Source organism: Papilio polytes, unplaced genomic scaffold, assembly GCF_000836215.1.
Source record: "Papilio polytes unplaced genomic scaffold, Ppol_1.0 DF821911.1, whole genome shotgun sequence".
Lineage (NCBI taxonomy): Eukaryota > Metazoa > Arthropoda > Insecta > Lepidoptera > Papilionidae > Papilio > Papilio polytes.
In genome coordinates this window covers 261204-287290 of record NW_013527293.1, presented here as the reverse complement: position 1 = coordinate 287290, position 26087 = coordinate 261204, and the positions used below count along the sequence as shown (strand labels likewise).

Below are 26087 nucleotides of genomic sequence, written 5' to 3'. Positions count from 1 at the left end.
CGAACACCTATCTCGTGGGCGTAAAAAGTCTGCTGACCTTGAACTTTACCGCGGCGTACAAAGTCTGCCCGTGCGAACGCACGCTAAGGAATTGATAACTATCCCAGAGTCGATAGTACCTTCGCTAGTAAACAATTAAAAAATAAATGAATATTCAATTGTTTATGGGCTGATTACAACCGTGGTAATTGATTTGGAATAGATCGAGTCATGCATCTTGTAATGTTGATATACAATGAACTAATAACATGTTTTTTCACCTAGTTAATGTTGAGAAGTTTTTGCTATGAAATGGACTTGGTAATTTTAAAGGCTCTTAATCCATACTTTAATCTATACTATTATAATAAAGCGTAAACACACACTTCTTTGTTGCCTAAAATGTCAGCAATTACAGCATATTTTTGTATAATACTTTTTTAATGAAAAGCCTTACGACAAGTTTTAGGCTATATATTTGCACACTATTAAACTTAGGTGGTAAACAAATTGGTAAAAACGTTCATGTGTAAAAGCGACCATAAACTAGAAGGTGCCAACATTAAGGAAGCAATGTTATTATGGCAACGATAATATTGACATTTGCAATTGAGTATTGGACAAACATAAACAATAAAAAATAAAAAACCTTAGGCATAAGAACGTTGTTAATCCTTAAAGAAAAAGTTCTCTCATCTTGAGGAAAAATTGAGCGTCCGTTAAACGAAAACGAAAAGTTTTAAATAAAAGTAAGAAATAACCAGTCTACGTGTTCTTCTAGACCGATACCTAAGTTCTAACATCCATCCATAAGAACTTTCGCATTTAAAATATTAGTAAGATTAGCTAAAATAGTTTTCCAAACCAAACAAAATCAGTGTTCGTCTATATTTATATTATAAGTTGTGTTTGGTGTTTAAAATATTTCCACTAATTAAAAACAAATTAAGAAACAAATAAAAATCCACGTATAGCATTGTCTTCTAAAATTGTAAACATTTGACTAACAAATAACAAAAATTACATAGTCGTTTGATTTGTAAAATACGGCATCGTATTTTCTGTATTACATTAGTATGCTTTGTCAGTTCAGGAAATCCCCTCAGGAGTGAATTATTCGCGATTGTTTTGTTTCACTGGCTGGAATATATTTGGAGCGCACGCCTTTGAGTAAACTATCGCACAACTGTTGTGCGATTGTCGATTGTTTCGCAACTCAACTGTTTAGTTGCACAACCAAAAATCGAGTAGTGTGCGCACCTCCTTATAAGCTTACTTTCTTTCGCCCTCGACTCCGTCCGCGTGGTATTAGAAAACATACAAACTATATAAATTACAAAAAGTTACGTAACCCGCGGGAATCGGGCATTTCTCGGGGATGAAGCTTATGCCATGTGTACTCCGGACTTTGTTTTATATCTGTGCCAAATTTCAATAATATATGTTGAACCGTTGCAGAATAATCGTGTAAACATTAAAAAACTAAATGAATAAATCTCACGGGAACCGTAACTATTCCCGGGATAAAAAGTAGCCTATGTGTTCTTCCAGACTATGCTCTAAGCCTGTGCCAAATTTCATAGAGATCCGTTCATCCGTTTAGGCTACAAACGCTAACAAACATCCATCCATCCATCCATCCATCCATCTATCCATCCATCCATATAAACTTTCGCATTTATAATATTAGTAAGATATATATATATATATATATATATATATTATACGAGTAGTAAGAAGTAAGATAGAAATCAAATCGAGACTAAACTATCGCAAAAGTTTAGTCAAACATGGTGCCCGTTTTTACTGTGATTATTGCGTAATAAAGTATAAGTATATTATATAAGTTATATTATAAGTATATAATAAGTATATTAAACATATGCTCGTTTGACTTGCATATGTCGCATTCTTTAGTAACTTCCACGTTTTGTAAAATAAATAAAAATTATGATTGTTACCAGTCTTAGCAACTTCTGCAATTTTTTTATACTTTATTTTCTCGAAGTAGGCATACTAACCTTGTATGCGAATTCAACTGCGACATATTCACTTTAAGTTGTGCTAAGTTACGATTATATCTGTACGAGCCTTTGTTTCATATATATCTATACTAATATAACAAGCCACCTTAGAAGTTTGGAATGTTGCATAGGTAGATTTTATTACGTAGATTACTATTAAGTTAATACATTTGGTAATAGGTTGAAAAAACGGGCGAATGAAAGTTTTGTATTTTTAAATTTCATGCGGACGAAGTCGCGGGCAATAGCTAGTACTAATATAATAAAGCGAAAACACACTTTGTTATGTAGGATGTCAGCACTCACAGCATATTTTTAAATTATCCTGTTTATAATTAAAAGCCCTACATTTACGTCACGCTTTAGGTTATATATTTTCACGCCATTAAACTTAGGGGGATAAATATTTTGGATAAAAACCCTAATGTGGGAAAGGGATGATAAACTACAAGTTTGCCAACATTAAGGGAGCAAGGTTATTATGGTAACCCTAAGTTTGACATTTGCAATTAACAAATGTAAACAATAAAATAAAGTTTTTATAATTTCATGCGGATGAAGACGCAGAGGAACAGCTAGTCAATTAATACGATGAGAGATTGAAAATAAAATAATTTAGATTACGTAAAAGAAAAAAAAAACATCAATGATAACTTACAAAACAGTTTTCGTGAAATTACTGACATAAAATTCTATTGTATGGAACCTTCCTGACATGTCACCTAATGTCATGTTTACGCCAAACCTGTCGAATTTCACTTGATGACAATGAACAGATACGAAGACGCAATCATACATTGTTTTGAAAAACAATTTAAAAATATGCTAATAAGTTAACACCTTTTGGAAACATGACTATTTTAACTAGTTCATGTTCCTAATTTTTAGGTACTCTTTTTTTAATATCAGTAGATTTTTGTTAATTTACTAATATTTCCTTTAACGATTCCAATTAAGCTCTAGGCTTGTGCTTGGATATGGTTCACGACAATAGTCGAATGGTGGAATTCGAACCCTCGACCTCAAGATCGGTAGTCCGTACCCCAAACCATTAGGCTATTGGCGCTCAACTCTTTAATTTCAAAGTTAACTAACTAAACTAATGGTTAAGAGTACGGCTAAAGGATAACTTAGTCGTTGAATCCCCGCAATTCATCTGTTGACAACTCTAATCTTGCGTTGACTCGATATTTGCAGAGCAATAAATGGCATAATTGGAAAAATATTTTGGGTCGATTCATTGGTGAGGGGGCATTCATGGGCTCAATGAGCAACACCCTACTTAATTGTAAAGCTTAGAAGAAGAAAAAATCTACATTTCAATGAATCAAACTTTGGGTAATTAATAGCGGCCTTTTTAACTTAGACTAAAATAAACTTATTGTTAGTGATATACAAAATGACTTCTGTTTACGGCCATGAATATACCGATAAAGATCTCATCTGATTATTGTTATGATTACTAGTGATTTGGCTGCAATGTATTTAGATTTCATCCATACAATTTTATAGCACAAACGGTTATGTTTTGATATCTATTTGCAAACAACCAAGAATCAAAAATGAATTATGAACCCTTATTTAAAGTTTCCAAAATTACTAATTTTAAAGAGAATTGTCCTTCCTCAAGTAAAATATACCATTCCTCGACATTGGAGACAGTACAATGTATTCCAAATATTTACACGAAAATGAAATACAAAGAGTCGCGGAAATACATACGAGCATAAAAATCAATTTGTGTTAGCGCGTGACGGACATGTGAATGGATACCCACACGATACAAACGTGCGAGGAATACCGACATGTGTTGTTGCTATTATAATGTCCATAAGCAAGCATTTAATAAACATAATATCAGTTTATATATAAAATAAGGAAGTACTTACAGTACTGAAATAGAACGAGACTGAAGTAGACGATAGTTATTATGCATCTTCCACAAAGGCGGGGGGAAGGGGGTGTTTGGTATCTAAAAGTTGTGACTTCATCCCATTAATTTCGCTTTGAAAACTAGAGATAGAAACATTTTCAGCATGTGAACCCTCCGTTGCTATGCATATAAATTAATTTTAAGTTAACTCGCAAGTTAAATGCATCTTGCATTTACATAATTAAGGTTCTAAGTCAATATGGAGTATTGATATTTTAAGCAGACGAGTAAATAATTATAAGGGCCTGTCCCACTAGTGGCTGATAGAGGCTCAGATAGCTTAAAAATGACGTCACTGTCTGATAAGGGTACAAAATCCGATAATTCCATTAGATATTTTATAATTTTAATCGTACATGCCCTTAATATCTAAATAATTATTGCTTTTAGTGGGTTATATATCTATCTAGTATCTAAAAAAAAGTTACTAAGTAATCAATATAAGTCAGCTAAATTCCTAACTTATAGTAACAAATGCGTAATATAATAAAAGAAATTACTAATAATTGAATTCTCTTTACTTTATACTAATGTGATAATGAGCAATGATTTGTATATTTGGATTTTTGTATGTATTGAATAAGTCAAAAACTACTTAGCCGATTTTCGAAATTCTTTCACCATTAAAAAGCTACGTTATAAGTTAGTAATGTAGGCTAGAATTTTTAATTATTTATTAATTTCACGCGTGCGAAGTAGCGAGTAACAGGTAATAAATAATATTTACATTCACTGGTACGTGATAACCACGACGAGTCTGTAAAGACTCAAGCGACAAAGAAGAAGGGAGGAAACTGCACCGAGCATCTGTTTAATATAAATTAATACCACTCTACATAAGCTTTAAGTTCTATACATAAATCTATTATTTTATTCGACAAAAAATTGGCAACAAGACTAGATAGCTCTAATGTAATAAATGACACAAGTTGGTGTTTTGTACTTTTTATAACAGCTAAAAATGTAAATAACATAAGTAAATGAAATGTCATGTATAATAGGAAGTAAGAAATTCTATTTATATTTTAATTTCTAGATTTTTTTTGGGCTCAAACTTTCTCTGACGTCAGGACATCCTACCAGTTCAATGACAATCCGACGATAAATACAACGCTGGGGAATAACTTTTATTTTTATTAAAACAAGGAGCCATGCTTTTTTTCACTTACGAAAATTACAAAATCGAACCTAAATGAGTATTGTTTAATGTTAGTTTTCGTACAAATATGTATATGAATCCACTTACCACAGTTTCGTAAGCTTCCTTCCTTAACAACTGCGCGTCCCCGACGACTATCAATACGCTGCACAACGTAACAATATAACGAATTGCACTCATATCGATAATATCACAGCCCTATTTTTTCTAAAAAAAAATACTGACTTATAAATTTTTTTTTTGTGTCGCCGGTCCGAGAGCGCTCGCTTCCGCGCCGCTGTCAGAATGTGGCTGTACGTCCCGATCGCCATTTTTATCGTTTCGTATCTTCAATGACGCGTCTCGATATTGTGGCGAATTGTTTACTTTTTTACCTGATAAGAATCGATTGTTTATTGTTGATTAGTGGAGAGAAGCCGCGCGGGTGCACGTTCGAATCTGTTTGGTGCTTAATCTTTGGTATGCTTGATATAAAATACTGTGAACATAGAAAATTGTAAAAAAAAATATTTTCATCATCTACTTGCCCTTATCTCTCCATAAGGGATGTACACACGGTGCACAGTATGTGCTGCTCTTCCATACATCTCTATCAGGCGTCATATCTGAATCCACTCCCCTGAGCATATCTTCTTTAACATAATCCATACTTTCTTCGATCTTCCTCTACCTTCATAGCCATCCACATTCACACAGTCTCGTCGCGTAACATGTCCATACCACGCTAAAAAATAACAACAACTTTATAATTAACAAATTAAACATTAGAAGCCAAAAATCAAATTGGATTTGTTTAATTTTAAACTAGGAACTACAAAACATGTCTACGGTTACTGATATCAAAGATTAAACAATCGTTTATTTAGCCAAACGATTATAATAGATGTTGGAAAGATCCTAAACTTGCGATCTTATAACAGGCAGAATGTGCATTAGTTATTTTATAACAGGATTTCCTGATATATAAAGTGATTATCATAGCATCTATGCATAGCGAATTGCCTTTGTCCGAGTTGACTTATCAAGCTGTCACAAGGCATTGCATTTCTGTTGTTTATTTTCATTTTATGCATATTAGCATAGTTGCTATTCTTACACAGGTCCCTTATTAATTACTAGCTGTTGCCCGCGACTACGCCCGCGGGAAATTAAAAAATAAAAGAAAAAATAACCTATGTTACTCATTGATAACGTAGCTTTCTGTTGATGATACAATTTTTTAAATTGGCTCCCAAATTTTTGTGTTATATTAATACATACATAAATACAAAGCTTTTCTCTTTATAACATTAACAAAGACAAGCTTTCGCCCGAGACTCCTTCTGCGTGGTATAATTAAAACCAAAAGTACGTAGCCTATGACTTATTCCAGACTATCCTCTATATCTATGCTTAATTTCATCAAGATCCGCCGTTTAGGCTATAAACTCTAACAAACATCCATCCATCTAACTTTCGCAATTATAATATTAAGATAACAAAAATAACATTTTTGCTATCCCAATATTTCCTCAGCCTAACTTGAAATGCATATTCTCGATTAGAATGTAGTTACAATTGGCAACCTTTACATTTATTTGATTTCCACTGGTCCGACCGGCATTGCTATTGTATAAGCGGACACAGTGCGGATAATAACGATGTGGAAATCATATCGTAGGTTAAAACAAAAAACTGTAACTATATATAGTTAATTAAATGAACACATCTATTATCTGTTATCAAAGTATTAATAGCTTTGGACAATGTAACTCGCGACGTAACCATCCAGTTAGTGCAAAAGTGCATGAGCTTCATTTTCCTTGTAATACTAGCTGTTCCTGTGTGACTTCATGCGTATAAAATTATGAAAATTTTATTATATTATTTATATGTGACAAATTATCAATTGCAAATGTCAAAATGACAACATGATCACAAACCATGGCAATCTTGCTTCCTTAATGTTGGCAACTTGTAGTTTATGGTCCCTTTCCCACATGAATTCTCCATGTTTAATAGTGTAAAAATGTAGCCTTCACCGTGTCGTAAGTGTAGGGCTTTATATTAAAGAAAGAATTATTCAAAAATGTGCTGTGATTGCTGACATCCAACGACACAAAGTAGTGTGTGTTTACGCTTTATTATGTTAATATAGATGTGTAATTTAACAACAATTGCTACTAATGCTCAGATACCATGGGTTAATCGCATGGGATAAGTTTAATTTCTACGCTCTGTTATGACATTTAACTCATCATCCACTTGCCCTTATCCCTCCATAATGGATGTACACACAGTGCACAGTATGTGCTGCTCTTCCATACATCTCTATCAGCCGTCATCTGAATCCACTCCTTACTTAAGCATATCCTATTTCACACAATCCATCCATACTTTCTTGAGTCTTCCTCTACCTTTGTAGCCATCCAACATTATGATATTTCCCTATTAATTATAGACGCCTTATAAACGTTGTATGCATGATTTAATATCAGAGAAGAGTAACAAAAGGTTTTTCGATCGATTTTTGTAGTGTATATGTAAAGAACAATTCCACATTAACTATTAGATTTAACCGCCTGAAGTATAGAATAGCAAATTATTCCGTCCCATGTCTACTAGATCAGCTTGTAAATAACTACTTTTAAAGCAAAGCATGTCTTTTCATATCTTGCCGTACCTTTACCAGTGTTACGACAGACTTTAATATTATATCATTTGAAAATAAATGCTTTTATGTCTTTGCTTGGTCATTACAATAAATTATTAAGGATGTTGCGAGAAATGCTTTGGTTATGTTATTATTTTCATTATTACGTATTATATTGTCTAGCAGTAGTTGTGTTTCTCGAATGAATATTCTCACTTAGCGGTTAGCCGTGCGTGTCCGAATGCAGTCAAATGTCCTTTTCCCCCTGGCGTGGCCGTTACTTTAATTATAAATTAACAGTATTTTTTTCAATCATAAGGAAGCAAACGAGCCAGAAGCTAGCTAGAAAAGAGCGTGAACATCCGCAAATGCACACGCTTTTCCGACCCCTAATCGGCGGAGGAGGAGACACACAGAATGAGGATAATTCCCCTTCCTATGCGTCCCCACTTCCTGTAAATCCACTCGCCCTTTCCTTCCTTCCATTATAAGAAAAGGGGGAAGAAAATGTGGACAACTAGCCCTCCGGCACTCACACTCATCAGGCGAATAGTGGAATTACTTCCTCTTGATGCCTATCTTCTGTATGGTCGTGGTATTGCGGCTAACTGCTCATTCATACGAAGATGTTAAAGCGGGCTCCACCACTGTTATAATTCAGCTTGCAAAACATTTTTAACAAAGTATATAATAAAGTTACCTTTGCATGCAAAGAAGTTTTTAAATGTGTTTTAAGGCTATATCACAAGATGAGGGCAAGGGGTCAATTTCCAAGTATTCTTACATATGTAATTTTCCTGATTATGATAATTGTGATATTGAGACTCAAAGAATGTATGAAATTTACTCAAGTCCTTTACATCCATCATACATTACCAAGAAATTTCATTTTCATTCCATAAATTCAATCCAATTATGGTATAACCTCTTATAAACCTATTAAACACCGAAAATACATTATTATTCGTGTTCAGTAATTAATTAACGTATTTTGCTATCAGTGAATGCTGTGCTTTTACGGGTCAGGCGTTAAAATGAATGCCAAATAAAATGTCTTCAGTTTTTTGCTCGAATACCCGCAGTATAATATATCCTGTTCGGTGATGACATGTACGGACAATTGACCGGTAATTAACATTTTAAATTGTCTTAAATTATCATTTAATTTACATGTAAACGCTCACACCTTTATTCTGCAAAGGCGAAATATCGAGGGCTGTAAGACCTCCGACTTAAAGAAACAATAAGAATGATCAAAAGCTTCTAGAATACATTTGGTAGTAAATATTTTAAACTACCATTAATATAAATTGTATATATGTGAAGTCCCTTTCTCTTACCACCCTATTCTTATAAGGAAAGGATGGGAAGGGAAAGTGGATTTGACGGTGAAGGAGATGCATAGGAATTGGAAATATCCTCTTTATGTGCGTCTCCTCCTCCGTCGATTAAGGGTATGCAACGCATCTCTAATTGCGGATGTCTATGGGCAGCGGTCGCTTATTCGTTTTGGCGGATTCAGGCGACCTATCCGCACTTGACCACTTTGTCGCCTAGCCACTCTTAACATGGATACTCTCCAAGCCCATTGATGAGATATAGACTGACGACATGATGAATATATCAATATTGGAGTAAATAAAATTAATATTGCAACCGGTACCGCAGATTTGCGAAAGGAGTAAACCTGGTGCGTACTAACTTATCCCACCATAACGACAAATATACATATAGAAATGTGAAAGAGCGCTTGATTTGCAATACGATATAGCGCTTTTATAGATTATCAGTGCTTTTATCGATTTCGTTCAGCACACGTGATTATTCCACTAATTTGTCGCTCTGACGGTCAATTAAAAAGCTATCAAGGCCGGAAGGACACGCTTCATAACCCCGTCCGTATTTTAAATTAATCTTTTTTATTACATAAATGCTTTAATCTTAAGTCTATCTCTACGTGTAATGACAGCAATGATTGTAATGTCCATTTTAATATTGTTTTTATTACCTTTTGCATTATCCTGTACTTTCGATGTATATCAGTTTGGTAAACATCCGTTTTTTGTTGGAATACTATTGGATCTCTAATTGTCTTTAAATGAATTGATAACTTCATCTTACTGATTTAAAATCTTTGAGGATTCGAAGTTTATAGGAGGAAAGAGTGCTCCCTCGTCTTCTGACCTCTGACCCATGGCACTTTTGCACCCCGGAAATAATTACTGCAAGGAATCTTACAGGGGGTCTACCACGTACTCGTAACATCATCGACGATTTTTTGGTGTGCTTTATGCCGGTCAAGGCGCTGCACAAATGTAATAGACATTTTAATTACGGCGTTACGAGAACAATCTCACGTATATTCTTAATACGCCCTTTGTGATTGTATTTTATAATCATATGTGACGGCACTTTCCTTTAAGTATTCGTTAATGACGCCGTTTTAAGGTTGTACGATTGTAATGTGTTGGTTTTATGAGAAATCCTGCGTTAGGGCTGTCAAATGTTTAAATTACTCAATCATTTTAACGCTTCAGAACGTTAATAAACGAATTCGTACATAAGGAACCTCTAAGGTCCATTTAAGTATACTTAGACCTCGACCCTTTTAATTGCTCAATTTCTGTTTTATTTTTTTATATTTAATTTCAATTCAAGATTTATTTCTTGCCAAATCCAATGGTTAAAAAATTAAAAATGTCCATAACAGAGGACTGATTCCTTAATGAAGAAATCGAAAAATTTATGAGAAATGTTGATTTATAACTTTAGTTTTAAATTAAAACTCCGGAACTGGCAAGCGGCAACCCTATCACTTGCTACAAAAAGATCATGTAATTGACCTTGTAACAGAACTCTTTAATGTCTGGGGTCGAATTTTTTCGATTCATTTCCGAATAAAGTATTTTGATATGGAGATGTCATGAGTTATGACCATCGCCCCAATAGACCTGCGGTTATTTTCTTATTTATCATCATCATCATCATCTCCTTATCCTACTCCCGTAGGGTCGGCGCAACAGGTTTTTGTCCTCCACATAACTCTATCATACGTCATCTCAGTCATCACTCCCTTTTTGATCATGTCACCTTTTACACAAGCCATCCATCTCTTTCTAGGTCTACCTCTACCGATGTACCCTTCCACACCCATAACTAACGTTCTCCTTGTAACATGCGATTCATCCCTCCTCATAACATGCCCATACCATGCTAACCTTTTACTCCTAACCTTCTCTATTATGGGGGCTACTCTCAAACTTCCTCTAATATACTCATTTCGTATCTTATCCATCTTATTTTCTTATTTATGTTGCCGTCAGATTTTAAACAACGTCAAACTGTAATGGTACTTAACTGAACAAAATCTGTATCTTTTATATATTGAACTATCAGTTCGTATTGAGCGTCTGTAGCAGGCCTTAGCGATATAAATCGACTTTTCACTTCAATCTTACTAATATTATAAATGCGAAAGTTTAGATGGATGGATGGATGGATGTTTGTTAATGTTTGTAGCCTAAACGGCTGAACGGATCTCTATTAAATTTGGCACAGGTTTAGAGCATAGTCTGGAAGAACTACTCTGGCTACTTTTTATCCCGGGATAAGTTACGGTTCCCGTGGGATTCATTAATTTAGTTTTTTAATGTTTACTCGATCATTCTGCAACAATTCAACATATCTTATTGAAATTTGGCACAAATGTAAAACAAAGTCTGCAGTATACATAGGATAAGTTTCATCCCCTTGGTGTCCGGATCCCGAGGGATACGTAGCTTTTTGTTATTTATATAGCTCGTATGTTTTCTAATACCACGCGGACGAAGTCGCGGGCAACAGCTCGTGGTTTATAAAATTTAGGTAAAACGACACGCGAAATTATGAATAATTATATGCTATTAAGTTTTTGATAATTTTAGGAAATTATTAAACTGACGTAATTCAAAATCTGTCGGTGACATGGTACCATTGCGAAGTTCTATATCTTGGTATTGTCGCATTGTTAATTCGGTATTATTTTAATGCAAATGTTTACGTTTGTTTGCTCTTCGAGGACAATTGCTTTGAAACATCATTAAGTACAGTCACGTAAATAAAAATGTATCCTTAAATTATCATACAGAAGTACAGAATAGAAAAACATTTCTGTATTTCAGTTTATTTTTACTGTTATCCATTGTAATTTATTTAAGCTCCGAGCTTATTCCACTCGTACTTAATTAGAAGAGGCGGAGTTTGTCTCATTGCAAGGGTCAAGGCAATTTTTCTATATTAGAACAATGCAAATTTCTGTGACTGTACAGTTGTTAAGTCAAGTTTATGATCAGCTGAAAACATTTTGGAACGTGACCTTGACAGTGGCAAGGTGATGAACCCTCCCTACTGACGTATAACCCATATATCTGTCGGTTCCGTATGTTTTGCATTGTGCTCGCGTGCTCGCACCACAATGGAATATTCAATCACTGTTTGTATTTACATGTTACCGGCCAAATAGTGCGACAATATTAACAGAGATATTTAAGTTGTAGAATGGATATTCGGAATGGACCCCTGCGTATGGTTTACTTAGCGGAAACGTTCGAAGCTAAATGTGAGACACGGAGATGGAAAAATAAACTTCTTGTCCTGTCTATGGATACATCTGTCTATAATCCGTGGTTGTGTTTTTTCGATTTTATCACCGTGAAGAAGCAAACAAGGAATAATTGTTACAATCAAAAGTTTATCACGAAATGCAAAGAGTTAATAAAATTCTTAATCCAATAGCACGCTTGAATTGTCTCTACCTAGTATTCATTATAATCTCATATACTTTTCTTGGTAGCGACAAATGATTGTCACTCGCAAATTCATGATATTATATACGATGAATGTTAATTTCGCTTTTGTATCGTCCGGCCTTGCACCTTCCTCGAAAGTTGTCGAGTAAGGAAATGTCAACGACCATGCATATCGACTTTCTATACCATCTTTGATTGCATCGTAAAAAAATATTTAATTAAACTAGCTGCAACTGTCTGTTTTATTGTTTAGGGGAATGAATCTATGGAAGGTCCTAAACAATTATTTACAGCCTCTATAATTAACAGGCAATTATTTAAAAAAAATCAGATATAGTCGGTATAACAAAAAGGATTGACTATCTTTTATTTGTTTCAGGCGGTCACAAAGGAGGTAGCAATGGTTCCTTTAGTGGTGCCGGATGCGGTTGTGGAGGGCGAGCGCACGGAGTTACTGGGGTCGCTGACCACTGTGCAGCAGCAGCGCACCAGCGCCAGAGTCATCAAGAAACTGAGGCTCGAACCCCCAGCTGATAAAAGAGGCAAGATCAACTCGTTACTGCAAAACTACCGCTAGAAACTCGCCGCAGTCTAACACCGGTCATGCACAGAAGACTAGTGAATACATCGATGTATGCAAACCCTCGAGACACTAATTGATTTTCTGGTAATTTTTTCCAGAAATTTCAGAATGTGAAACACCAAGCAAAGATGTCGATAAAGAGCCACCGCCGTTCCCGACGGTGAAGCAACGCATGCCAAAAGCGCTTTGGTCCGCTGACGAAAAGAGCCTGTTCTTCGAAGCCCTCAACGAGTACGGCAAAGACTTTGATGCAATCACCTCTTACATACGCGCTAAGATGAAAAAGAAGGGAATGCCGGACGCCAATCTTAAGACTAAAACACAAGTCAGCCATTTTTACTACAGAACTTGGCACAAACTCTCCAAGCATGTACACTTTGATGAGAGTAAGTTTCTAAATATTATTTTTATTTACGTGGTGTTTGTATCTGTAATAGTTATTGAATAATGTTCCTACAGACGTAAAGAAAGTAGCTCAAGAGCTATATGCACTAATAAACTACGGCGAGTTACGTCGCAAGCTGACATCTGTGAATGAGAAGACATGTGCGCGGCTGGGGGAGATGGTGCGCGGCGGCAGCATGGCGGTGCGCGCGCGCGGCCGCACGCTGCGGGTGCGCACGCCCATGTGCCGTGCGCTGCGCAGGCTTAATCACATTGCAGGTAACGTTAAAAGTGCAAGCGGTCCTTTGAGTCGGATAGCTGTTTTAACAGTGGTAGAGCCCGCTTTAACATCTTCGCACGAAGAGGCCGGCTCGCACGGTGTAATGCCACGACCACATAGACAAAAGCGTGAAGTGGAAGTAATTCCGCGTTTCGTCTGATAAGTGTGGTGCCGGTGGCCTAATTTTAGTCCTTTTCCCTTTCCACCCTTTTCTTAATAGGAAAAGATGTGAAGGAAAAGCGGATTTGATTGTGGAGTAGACACATAGGAAGGGGGAATATCCTCATTACGTGCATCTCCTTCACCGCCAATCAAGGGTAGGCAACGCATCTGCAATTGCGGATGTTTATGGGCAGCGGTAGTTTTCCATTTCTGTAGATCCAGGTGGCCGTTTGTCCGCACCTTATATCATAAAAAGTGCAAACGGTCCTTCGAGTCGGACAGTCAACTAGCATTCTACCACGATGTGTGTACTTCGTGTATTCGTATAGAGCGTGCATGCGGTGCGCGCGTGTGCTCGCGTGTGGCGGTGTGGCTGCGCGCGCGCTGCGCGGCGGGCTGGGCGCGCGTGCAAGCGGCGGCGCACAACCCGCGTGCAATCGCCACTATGCCGCTGCGCACGCGCCTCCTCGCGCTGCTCCGAGCGTTACACAAACGATGGCGACTTGTATCCTTTAGTACAAAGTTTTTCATAACAGTAACACTAGACTTACCTACCTAGTCAAGAGCGAAATTAACTGTGTATCAAAAAGAACAAAATACGAAATTATGCCGCCAATTCGATTGTAATACAGATGTTGGCCTCTGCTTTCTGGTGATATTTTTTTCATTTCACCTTAACTCATTGATATAGGCAGATCACAAAGAAGACATTCTAACAGAGAATGGCCTAGAAAAATTGCCAGAAGACACAACTAAAGAAGAAGATGACGCGGAACGCTTACCATTTGGTGACAAGTATGAAGATCTGGAGAGTCATCTCAATTTACAGACTGACAGGGTTATTGTCCAAGGTATATATATGTATAATTGTGGTACTAAAATTATAGTTATGACCTCTAAATAACCTTTTCATAATCGTCTAGAACATCTCCGTGATAAGAAGCTAGCACTCCACGTGGGTCCCCGGCCCGGCGCGGAGATCCATCTACCGGTGGTCAGCCCCAGCGAGAGTCTGTCCAGCCAGAAGATCTGCTTCTCCTCTTACCTGGAGCGGATGGGCACTCTAAAGCGGGACAAAGATGGTACTGATAAGTCCAATAATTAGTTTCTTAGGTAAATTAAAATTATTAGGCTAAACATTTTTTATGTTTATTTAGCAAAAATAAGAACTCCAAAACGTCAACGTAAAGACAGCGTATCTGAGAAAGAAGAAAGTAAAAAGATCAAAGTGGAAGATTTGGAACTGAAAATGGTTCATATTGACGAGACAGCTATAGACGGTATCGAGCTCATGGCCAATTATAAAACCATTAAGCAGCCAGAAGAAGAAGAAAAAGTTCATGTAGGAGATGAAAACGAAGTTAAATCAGAAGAAACGGCGGAAGAAGAAGAAAAGGAACCAGAGAGAGACAAAGATATGTTTGAAAGAGAAAAGGATAGTTTTTCTGAGATGGAAGATGACGAGAAATTTAACAAAAGCGATACGGACAACGAAAGTGATGGAAAAGGCGATAAAAGTGGAAAAGGAAGGAAATTTAAAAATCTTAAGGTAACATTTAGTTTCACTTTGAGTTGAAATGTATCCAAAACTAGTAAAATTCATATGTTGCGTATTATAAACTATATTCCAGGTTAAATTCCGTATTCGTCCAAAGAAACGTGGTGGTACAGAATACACTCTCGTGCAGGGAAAAGAGAGCGAAGAGGCAAAGAACGAGCAGGAGCAGCAAAAGACAGAAGAAGAACAGAAGTCGGACGTGGATGTAGAGACTGCTATTAAGCAGATCAGGAAAGGCTGGAGTATTTACGATGCTGGAGACTTGACTATTGGAGATTTGTATCTTATGGTAATATATTTTTTTTAATTAAATTGTTATTTTAATAACAGGCTAGGCTAGGTTAGGCTAGGCTAATGTTAGTGTTTTTAATTGCTTTTAGTTTGGTTCCCGGTCTAGACTAGAATTAGACTACTGGTGGGCAGAACCCACTCCTCCTTTGCCTCAACCGATACTGAAGTCACAGAAGAACATAGACACGGAGAAATTAACAGTAAACGACAAGGACAAACATATAGATAAGATAGAGAAAGGAGTAGAGATAGAAGATGAGAAGGAGAAGGCGAGAGAGAGTGACAACGATATATTCTCGCCGAAGAATACTTTCAGTCAGGACAGCAATGATGGCATGTCGGGAGACGAGAGGAAGAGTAAGATTTACTAGATTATCTCTCTATTTATACTACCTTTCGACCGCGACTCCGTCCGCATAGATATAAAAAACTAAAGACACGAAATTTAAATATGTTAAATTTATGTAATTTCAACAACTATAGTTATTTTCGGAATCTTAAGTAGCCTATGTGTTCTTTCAGACAATCCTCTACATCTGTGCTTAATTTCATCGAGATCCGTTCAGAAGTTTAGACTACAAACTCTAACATCCATCCAAACTTTTGTATTCATAATATTAGTAAAATATATTAATTAAAAGTGTATTCTCAGATGAGCAGCAAGCGTCTCCGGAGCACAAGTCAGTAGGTTCGTCCAGCACTCTCAAGTTGCTGTCCAAGTTGATCAACCGGCCTGCGCACGCGCAGTCGCCGCACGACGGCTTCGCACTCATGAGCGATCGGTAAATATATATTTAATTCATACTTTTAATGTAATAAGATATTTTGTAAAGCGTAAACTCTATATTACACCATATTTTTCAATAATTCTTCCTTTAATAAAAAGCCCTACATTTAAGACACGCTATAGGTTACAAATTTACACTCAGTGAGTTAATAAATTGAAAAAAAAAACCTTCACGTGGGATAGCGACCTTAAACTACAATCTGACATCAAGAAAGCAAGGTTGCCATGGTAACGGTAATTGTTATCCAATGTTGTCATTTGTGCATTTGAATTTTAACATTTGCAATTGTATAAATTAAAATTCACAAATGTGAAAAGTAAAATACTGTTTTTTTTTTATTTAATTCGGATGACTCCACACGGGAACAGTTTTTATACAGAAAAAAATCCTCTGAAGTATTTCGATTTGAACAATGTTGCACTAATTAGTGTTTATTTTCAGTTTGAAGCGTCTGCTGGCGCTGGCGGGCAACCCGCTGGCCGGCTCGGCCGCGCCGCGCTGCGCGTGCGGCCACGTGTGTGCGCACACGCAACGGAAACAGGTACACAAATAGGATCTAGTCAAGTAAAAAGCATGTTGACATTGTACATCTTACTAATGTTATAAATGCGAAAGTTTAGATGGATGGATGTTTGTTAGCGTTTGTAGCCTAAACGGCTGAACGGATCTCCATGAAATTTGGCACAGGTTTAGAGCATAGTCTGGAAGAACACATAGGCTATTTTTTTATCTCGGGAATAGTTACAGTTCCCGTAGGATTCATTAATTTAGTTTTTTAATGTTTATTCGATCATTCTGCAACGGTTCAACATATCTTATTGAAATTTGGCATATATATAAAACAAAGTCTGGAATACACTTGGGATAAACTTCATCCTCGAGAAAGAGATACGTAGCTTTTGTTATTTATATAGTTCGTAATACCATGCGAACGAAGTCGCGGGCAACAGCTAGTTTTATATACGGTAGAACCTCGATAACTCAAACCTCGGTAACTCGAAAACCTGTATAACTTCAAAAAATAATATGTTCCATTGCCATCAGAGCCAAAAACCTCTATAAACCTTGACCCTTCATAAAACTTTAATTTATCTAGGTTCTGCTGTATAAGCATGTATTCATTTTAATTGATTTATTGTGTATTTTAGCAGAAGACGGTGGGCGCTGTAAGCGCGGTGGGTGCGGTTGGCGCGTTGGGCGGCGTGGGAGTGGCGGGGGCGGGGCGCGCGCCGACCACGCCCGTGTTCCGGCAGCCGCCGCCCATCGCGCCACGCCCACACGACACCGACGCAGACGTAAATATGACTAAATTCAATAAACCTTACCTTTGAAAAGGCAGTATCGATCGCTTCTATATTACCTATTCTATATAATAATTTTTTTTATTGCGAAAGTGTAAATAAATGGATGTTTGGTGGAAGAACTGACAGGGTACTTACTTTTTTATATACTTAGACGAAGTCGCGAGCAAAAGGTAGAATTGTATCGTAACATTGGGCTTTGCGCTACGTGCTCTATGTCTATGATTAATATTAATAGTATGGCATATTTTTTTAAAATTATGGTTTTTTCGTGCAGGCCCGTCCAATGAGCCTGGAGGGTCTGCCGCGCTGGCGGCGCGGGCGGCCGCGCGGCGCCGCTCGCCGCGTCGTCGTGCAGCGCCTGCTGCCGCTGCTGCCCAAGCTGCCGCCGCCCAGCAGTATGTACCTGCCGCCCTCGCTTCGGCCACACCCACTGGACTCAGTGTTCACATTATTCTATCGAGTGATACTGTCGCACTACAAAATGAAGGACAATAAATTTTTAATGCATACTGTTAGAATTGTTTATTTATTGTCTGTACAAAGGCTTTTGTTATTTTTAATGGAGTATCGCAACTGTATTGGCCAAGTGTTAACCAGATTTATACGAAAAACCATTGCCTTAGTCATAAACAATTGCTTATTACCTCTGCCACACTGTCGTTGAGTTCTTTAGTGTGGCTATTAAATGTGGTGATAGAAGTAATTGTGATATCCACAGATTTGATCCCGATGAATGTACCGAATTCTTCGCCAGCGCCGCCCAAAATACTGCCCAAGCCTCCGCCCACCTCCACTTCTGAGTAAGTCATACTTTACTTTTATGTTTTGTAAAATAAAAAAAATAAGTTATATTGCCTATGTTACTCGCTAAATTACCTTTCTAACGGTGCAAGTATTTTTAAAATCGGCCCAGCAGTTTTTAAGTTATTACAATATACAAAACTTTCCGACTCCAAGGACCAAAACTAATTTGCTTTATAACTATTTTACCAGTCTATCGTTTTTCTACGTACTGAGTGAGTCAAATGGGCAGTTCTTCTTCCACGATGGTGACCGTCGCATTCCTATCACGCCGCTACCCGGAAATGGTACAGACGAACATGAACTAGAAGGTATTTAACATAATACTAACAAGAAAAAAATATATGTATTTATTAACAAAAAGCGTAAACGCTCTTCAAGACATAATTTCCGAGTTTTTGTACGGTTTTTAAAAAATTCAAACACTACTAGTAAAAACATTATTATAAATGCGAAAGTTTGGATTATAGTATTTGTTAGAGTTTGAATCCAAAACGGCTGAATGTATCTAGAAGAAATTTGGCATAGATTTAGAGGATAGTCGGGAAGGACTTAGGCTACTTACTTTTCTTTTCTTTTGTTCCACGCGGACGGAGTCGCGGGCGAAAGCTAGTCGAATCATAAATCTCAGAGTAATCGATACAACTACATTAAAATACCAATGGAATTGAGAGCCTCCTTTTTTCTGTCTGTTAGAAATATTATCATCCTCTACTTATTTTTCAGAAGACGATGTAAGAGATAACGATATAAAAGAATATAAGATGGATGTAACAGAGACGGAGGTCGCGAAGCCGCTGGAGCCGCTGGAGCCGCTGGAGCCGCGCGCAGAACATAACCAACATATTGAGAACACGGATATCGCACGTGAGTATAACATTATACATCTATCTCATTCTTTCAGCAATTAGTAGAAAGAGAACTCTCAATCTCTATCTCTCTTCTACTCTACCGCTCCAGTCTCTCCTTACCATCTCTCCTCATAGAAGAGAAAGGAAATGTAAGTGAAGTATATACTGCCTTTACATTTCCTTTCTCTTCTCTCACTCTCTGACTCTCACTCTCCGCATTTTTCTTTATTTTGTCCGTCTATCGCTTTCTCTTACTCTAATTCCCCACATTTACTTAAAGAAAGAGAAGGAGCAGAGGAAGAAGGAAGGCGGAGATTGAGAAGGACATAAGATTATCTTCCGTTTGACTACCTCTCCTTTTCTTCTCTTTTTATTTTAATGGATATTTTACTCGGATACTGGAATATGTAAGGTGATAAAAAAGAGTATTGCAGAGTTCCTGCCGTCGGAGTCGATGTCGCTGTCACCGTCGCGGCTGCTGCACGCGGAGGGCTGGATGGAGGGCGCGGTGCAGGACTTCTCCCTCAGCAGCTTCCTCGGACATCTGGAGGGAGATGAGCCCCAGCAAGAACATACGCCACCGGTATTAACGCATAACTGTAAACAGAGTTTTTTGTATGTCGGAGGCCTAATTTTAGTTATACTCCCCCTTTTATCGCACGAAGAAAAGATGAAAATGGTATTGGCAGGGTATGGGACGCATATCTAGGATAGTATCCTCTAAGTCTCCTACCCTGTAGGTTAGTAAATTCCGTGAACGCTTGCTTATTTATCAGAATACAGACGATAGTTAATCCTCGGAAATAGTGAATTTAGGCCAGGAAAATTGATCACACTATAATATGCTTAAATTTCTCATAAACCAATTTTCCAGGTGGACTCACAAATACAGTCTTTAATGGTGGAGTCTAGTATGGACTACGTGGCGAAGTTCGCGGATCTAGCGGCAGAGGTCACTGATGAACCTGCGCCTTGAAGTTAATTTGAACTTTATTGTATTCATATAAGACACAAAACGCACTTTTTGTAAACAATTAGAGAGATCCAGACATGCTAATTTGAACTTTATTGTATTGGGATAAGACCTTGAATGTACTGAACGTACCATCACAAAACTGTTAGCTGGTTATTTTAATTTAATTGCATTAATTTATTATGTTCCTTTGTATTAATGGTACGAATATTTTGCATCCTTTTCTCATAAATAGCAATTGCTAACTTTTTTTTACGTATTTTAATGTTATACACAAGTAATTATGTTTTCATTTTATTATACAAATTTAATGTTTGAAATTGTGAAGTCACCATGTATTCTGATTTTTTTTTATATCTGCAATATAGACGTAAGAGTAACTTAATAAAATTTACCTTTACCGACTGTTATTTTTTTCAATCTCCAACGAAATCAAAACAAACAACTTGCTTCCTTTATCCAAAAGAGTAGACAGAGACCACAGATTTCTATTTAGCACGATCCTATCCAGCCCTCACGATTTTCTACATTTTCAACCTACTCTTCGATTACCTGATTGTGTCTGAAAAATGCATAACATTTCAGATTTATTTCTACATCTTTCTGTTTTTTTTTTATTCTTTTAATTGTTTTTAAAAACCTTATAGAGTCAAACTGTCTATGCGTCTTGGCTGTACGGTTTTGTTGCATTTACTTTCTGACGTTTTCTGAAGAGGAAAAAATAAGGAGACGTCATTTTGTCTATGGTGGCCGGTGTTTACGTGGGGGTGGTGATTAATTTAATAATTAAAAATGTTTGAAGAAACATACTTAAAATTGTATTTAATGTAATAGAACCGTAATAAGAATTGTTAAACTTTAATTCTCTCTTTACTTATAATTCAATTGCCAGATATATATTAAACGGACAAAATGTTTTGGATATTATTCACGTAAGTTATTACTGTTTCTTTAAACATTTAATTTATCATCTCAATTATTAGTCAATGATTCACATAAGATTTTCATTAAAATTCACACAATATTTCTAATTAAGGTTATATTATTTTATACAAAAGTTTCAATAAATTACATAATAATGTACTAACTATAGTACTTAAGTTATATTTGCGTATATAATACGTTACTCTTTTTAATTGTCTTTGCTTTTACTCATGAATTTAATTTAAAATTTGTTTACAGGTTACTCTTTGTTCTTCCTGTGATGATAATGACATTCCTACTAATTTCGATATTCGTAGTTATTCCTTTCGCATTTATTTTCGCATCCTGGTATATGAGAGTTAAAGAGCGAAAGAAGCAGAGGCGAGAGAAGGATGGATTAAATGTGGCATTCTTCCATCCTTACTGCAATGCAGGTGGAGGTGGGGAGAGGGTACTCTGGGTAGCTATCAAAGCTGTATTAACTCGGTAAATATTTCTTTTTTTGAAATCATACTTACAATTACATTGTAATTATAGCTAAATATGTTGCAGTCTAATGATGTATAGTGTTTTAATTAATCTGCTGAGCTGCGTCTTCCCGATACCGGCTGTGCTTAGTGTGAGAACCCTGAGTCAATTCTTTGTAACAAGTTTATTGTTAAATAAATGAATTTGTTTATTTATTCTTATGTATAGATATTTTTTATAACTTCATATTTTTCAATTATACATGGTTTGTTATATATTTTCACATGTAGGTATCCAAGTGCAACTATCTACATTTACACTGTAGAGACAGCAGAATCAAAGAAAATATTGGACAAAGCACAAAACCAATTCAATGTGAAAGTGGAGCCAGAGAAATTGAACTTTGTGCGACTTAGTGCACAGAAGTTGATTGAAGCAAATACATATTCTTACTTCACATTATTGATGCAAAGTTTAGGCTCTATGGTGTTGGGAATGGAAGCGCTATTAAAGTTGAATCCAGGTAAATGTGTTTATAATTAAAAATGTATGTCAGAATGTTTTGCGGTGATCCACTTACAAAAACAAATGCCTTGTACTTTTAAATGAGCCACCTTAAAATTGACCTCAAAATTCCCTGGCACTATATACAGTGTTAGGATAAATAATAAGTATTTAAAAAAAATTCGTTATTACAACTTAAAATGTACTTAGTTATGATAATAAATAGTTTCAGATATTAAGTTATTCAAAACAGGCTTGCGAAATGCATCAAAATGGTTTCCCATCTGTATTTACCCATTACCCATTTTTTTTCCAGATATCTTCATAGACACAACTGGTTTTGCATTCACATACCCCATATTCCGATACCTAGCGCAATGTCCAGTGATCTGCTATGTCCACTACCCCACAATCACAGCAGCTATGATGCGGAGAGTCAAACACCGTATTGTATCATACAATAATTCAAGTCTAATCGCAAGGAATCCATTATTCACTTGGCTGAAGTTAATTTATTACAAGATTTTCGGTTGGGTAAGTGATACTAAGTTTACATAATAAAAATATTTTAAAAACTTTTTGAGAATTATCATAATTTTAATACCCGACTGCCAGAGACAGAAAAGGTTTTCTTTATGTATGTTAATTCCATAAAAAAATGAGATGAAATAGTTCAAATCTTCCGCAAAATCACTTTTTTATCGTCTTATTTTTATTTTTTTCTATGTGTTACACAAATAAATTGCAGTTTGTTGTGTAAATTAAATAAAATGTGGTTTTAACTTTTTGTAAATCAACTGTTCCATGGCATTTTAACATTAAAACCACAGTCAGTCAGTTTTTTTTAATAGTATTTATTTTGTCAGCTTTATGGTGTAGTAGGGCGTTGTGCGGACGTAGTGATGGTGAATGGGACCTGGACTGAGGAACATATCAACGATGTGTGGGGAGTCCCCCACGCTACTCATAAAGTTTACCCTCCCTGTGAAGTGAGTAACTTACTATCTTGTCTATCTTAATATTTGGGTGAATACATGATACAAGTTATTTGAAAAAAGCTTAATCTATTTCAAACTAGTTGAATTTACAAATAGACATTACAACCTGGATTAGATCCTTTCTAAGTTTTTTTTTTTAATTCAAGTCAAATAAACCTAAAGATACTTTAATGTTATGTTATGACCATTTTTAACCAACTTCAAAAGGAGGAGGTTCAATTATTTTATTTTTTTTATTAGTGGTGTTTTTTTATCTGGTGTTTTTTTAGGTATCATTTGATTTTTTTTTAAATGTGCAGGTATCTGAGCTTAAGAAGTTGCGATCGCTAGTGAAGGAGTCAGATCCAATCAGGATCTTATCGGTGGCTCAGTTCAGACCGGAGAAGGATCACCCGCTGATGCTGCAGGCTATGTACGAGCTGAGGAACTTGCTTGTCAAGAATGAACTGCTGTGGAACAAGGTATTATATTTCAATCTAAATTCATGTGAATTAGAAAAAAAAAAGTCCTACAGTTTTAATAATAATGAATCTATGTGTTTGGTTTTGAAATAATCTGGTAATCAAATATCTGATGTCACTCAATAATGTAGCTTTCTAATGGTAAAAGATTTTTTGATATCGCTTCAATACTTTTTAAGTTTATTTGTAACAAACAAAAATAAAAAATTCTTCACGGTAAAGCTCGCTACAATCGTTCAATTCTAATAATTTAAACTGTTCAGTTAAAGCTGGATTTTAAGGAAAATTGAACTGTCAGTCGAATTGCTCAGTTCGAATTGTCAGTTTTCAGTCAACATATAACTTTTTGAGTTGGCACACCGTGCAGTAGAGTTCCCTTATGACCGACGTGCCAACTCCGCATGTGCCAGATGAAGCTGGTGCTGGTGGGGTCGTGCCGCAACGCGCAGGACGAGGAGCTGGTGCAGCACCTGCGCGACCTGGCGCGCCACCTGGCGCTGGAGGAGAGCGTGCAGCTGGAGGTGAACGTGCCGTACGCGCGCCTGCTGCAGCTCTACCAGACCTCCACGGTCGCGCTGCACGCCATGTGGAATGAGCACTTCGGCATCAGTCAGTATTCACATTACTAGCTTCCTCCCGCGGCTCCGTCCGCGTGGAAGTTGAAAAAACAAAAGTACTATTCGCTTATGTGTTCCTCCAGACTTGCCTATGTCTAAGCCAAATTTCATCCATTCCGCCGTTTAGGCTACAAACTCTAACAAACATCCATCCATCTATCCAATAAATAACCCAACTGTCCGAATTTATAATATCACTAGCTTTCACCCGCGACTCCGTCCGCGTGGGATAAAAAAAAAGTGTATAGCTTATGTGTTCTTCCAGACTATCCTCTACATCTATGCCAAATTTCATCGAAATTCTATCAGCCGTTTAGGCTACAAACTCTAACAAAAATCCATCCATCTCATCATCATCACCAGCTCACTATACATCCCCACTGAGGGGCTCGGAGCCTACCCTAAGTTAGGGTGACTAGGACATAGTCAACCACGCTGGCACACTGCGGGTTGGTTGACGTCACACATATCTTTGAATTTCTTTGCCGATATGTGCAGGTTGCATCACGATGTTTTCCTTCACCGTAAGAACGTCGGGTAAATTATGTACATATGAAATTCAAAAAATCGAAACTCAAATTGGTACATGGCGGGATTCGAACGCAAGACCTGTAGATTACAAGTCAAGTGTTCAAACCACTGAGCCACCGACGGTCGACTGTGTGTCCATCCATCTAAACTTACACATTTATAATATTAGCTTTTAAACTTCTTTGAAAACGTGTATATTGAAGTATGAGTGTGCAGGCGTGGTGGAGAGCATGGCGGCGGGGCTGGTGGCGGTGGCGCACCGCTCCGGCGGCCCGCTGCTGGACATCGTGCTGGGCCGCACTGGCTTCCTGGCCTCCGAGCCGCTGGAGTACGCGCGCGCCATACTCGAGGTGGTCGCCATGTCCACTGACGATCGGAAACAGATAGTTCAAGCTGCCAGGTTACTTAACGCTTCAAATTTTACTTTTCAGTTAAAACTAAGCGTATTTTTTGCTCAGACAGTTTTCTGCAATCTTTCTTACAGCAAGCAAATTATTTTTTGCATATTACCATAAAAAGCGTCTTCAATTTGCCATAAAAATAACCTGAAATAGCATATTTTTGTTTTTAATAACGTCAAATAAATGACTTATTTATGTTTTCAGAGATTCAGTGGATCGCTTTTCGAGTGCAGAGTTTGAGAAGTCCTTCATCCGCGTCACGGAGCCGCTCTTTGTGATGACTTGAACAATCGCTTGTTTATTGTAATTCCATTAGATGTAAGTGTAATTATAAAATAAAATTTACCAAAGTTTTTGGTTTTTTTTTTATACTGAACAATTAAACAATAACACCAACAAAGCTTATTAATACAACTAAAATGTAATCGGAATTTTATAGAAGTACTAGCTTTCGCCCTCGACTCCGTCCGCGTATAATCATTAAAAAATGACCCTATATGTTTTTCCAGACTACGCTCTGTCTATCCCAAGTGTCATCGAATCCGTTAAGTCCTTTAGGCAACAAACTCTAATAAACATCCATCCATCTAAACTTTCGCATTTATAATATTAGTAAGACTAAAAGAGAACTTATATATATATCAATTTATGACCAGAGTCAAAATAATATATAGGCATAGATGACACTTCACTT

General features: G+C 36.8%; 3 protein-coding genes across 7 annotated transcripts in view; 2 read left to right on the top strand and 1 right to left on the bottom strand.

The window, feature by feature from the left end:
• Window positions 1-5366, bottom strand: part of LOC106107733 (lipase 3-like) — a 12232-nt gene extending 6866 nt beyond the window's left edge. The window contains exon 1 of the mRNA XM_013288730.1: window positions 5183-5366. Within this exon, the coding sequence (XP_013144184.1) occupies window positions 5183-5275 (93 nt within the window). The 5' untranslated portion in view covers window positions 5276-5366. The remainder of the gene's footprint in view (window positions 1-5182) is intronic.
• Window positions 1-20638, top strand: part of LOC106107732 (protein cramped) — a 32910-nt gene extending 12272 nt beyond the window's left edge. Inside the window, exons 3-20 of one of the 5 annotated variants that reach the window (XM_013288726.1) lie at window positions 12894-13056; window positions 13196-13483; window positions 13557-13760; window positions 14253-14428; window positions 14615-14774; window positions 14847-15005; window positions 15081-15472; window positions 15555-15770; window positions 15862-16129; window positions 16425-16554; window positions 17002-17101; window positions 17709-17855; window positions 18139-18259; window positions 18583-18664; window positions 18858-18976; window positions 19395-19532; window positions 19951-20099; window positions 20391-20638. In XM_013288726.1, the coding sequence (XP_013144180.1) occupies window positions 12894-13056; window positions 13196-13483; window positions 13557-13760; window positions 14253-14428; window positions 14615-14774; window positions 14847-15005; window positions 15081-15472; window positions 15555-15770; window positions 15862-16129; window positions 16425-16554; window positions 17002-17101; window positions 17709-17855; window positions 18139-18259; window positions 18583-18664; window positions 18858-18976; window positions 19395-19532; window positions 19951-20099; window positions 20391-20492 (3114 nt within the window). In that variant the 3' untranslated portion in view covers window positions 20493-20638. Of the gene's footprint in view, window positions 1-12893; window positions 13057-13195; window positions 13484-13556; window positions 13761-14252; window positions 14429-14614; window positions 14775-14846; window positions 15006-15080; window positions 15473-15554; window positions 15771-15861; window positions 16130-16424; window positions 16555-17001; window positions 17102-17708; window positions 17856-18138; window positions 18260-18582; window positions 18665-18857; window positions 18977-19391; window positions 19533-19950; window positions 20100-20390 lie in introns of all 5 variants that reach the window. The other 4 variants (XM_013288727.1, XM_013288725.1, XM_013288728.1 and 1 more) reach the window with 4 other exon arrangements.
• A 591-nt stretch (window positions 20639-21229) lies between these two features.
• On the top strand, window positions 21230-25746 carry LOC106107723 (GDP-Man:Man(3)GlcNAc(2)-PP-Dol alpha-1,2-mannosyltransferase). The gene is made up of 9 exons (XM_013288711.1): window positions 21230-21421; window positions 21672-21899; window positions 22172-22404; window positions 22702-22919; window positions 23252-23374; window positions 23683-23844; window positions 24255-24453; window positions 25209-25392; window positions 25598-25746. Exons 1-9 carry the CDS (start codon window positions 21402-21404, stop codon window positions 25677-25679), a joined length of 1449 nt encoding a protein of 482 aa, XP_013144165.1. The 5' UTR covers window positions 21230-21401; the 3' UTR covers window positions 25680-25746.
• The last annotated feature ends 341 nt before the right edge of the window (window positions 25747-26087 follow it).

What these genes read in the sequence shown, in the direction of transcription:
- LOC106107723 (XM_013288711.1), top strand. Translation starts at nt 21,402, where the DNA reads ATGTTTTGGATATTATTCAC. An exon ending in GCTATTAAAGTTGAATCCAG is followed by an intron (nt 22,405 to 22,701) that starts GTAAATGTGTTT and finishes TTTTTTTTCCAG; the next exon opens with ATATCTTCATAGACACAACT. An exon ending in AAGTTTACCCTCCCTGTGAA is followed by an intron (nt 23,375 to 23,682) that starts GTGAGTAACTTA and finishes TTAAATGTGCAG; the next exon opens with GTATCTGAGCTTAAGAAGTT.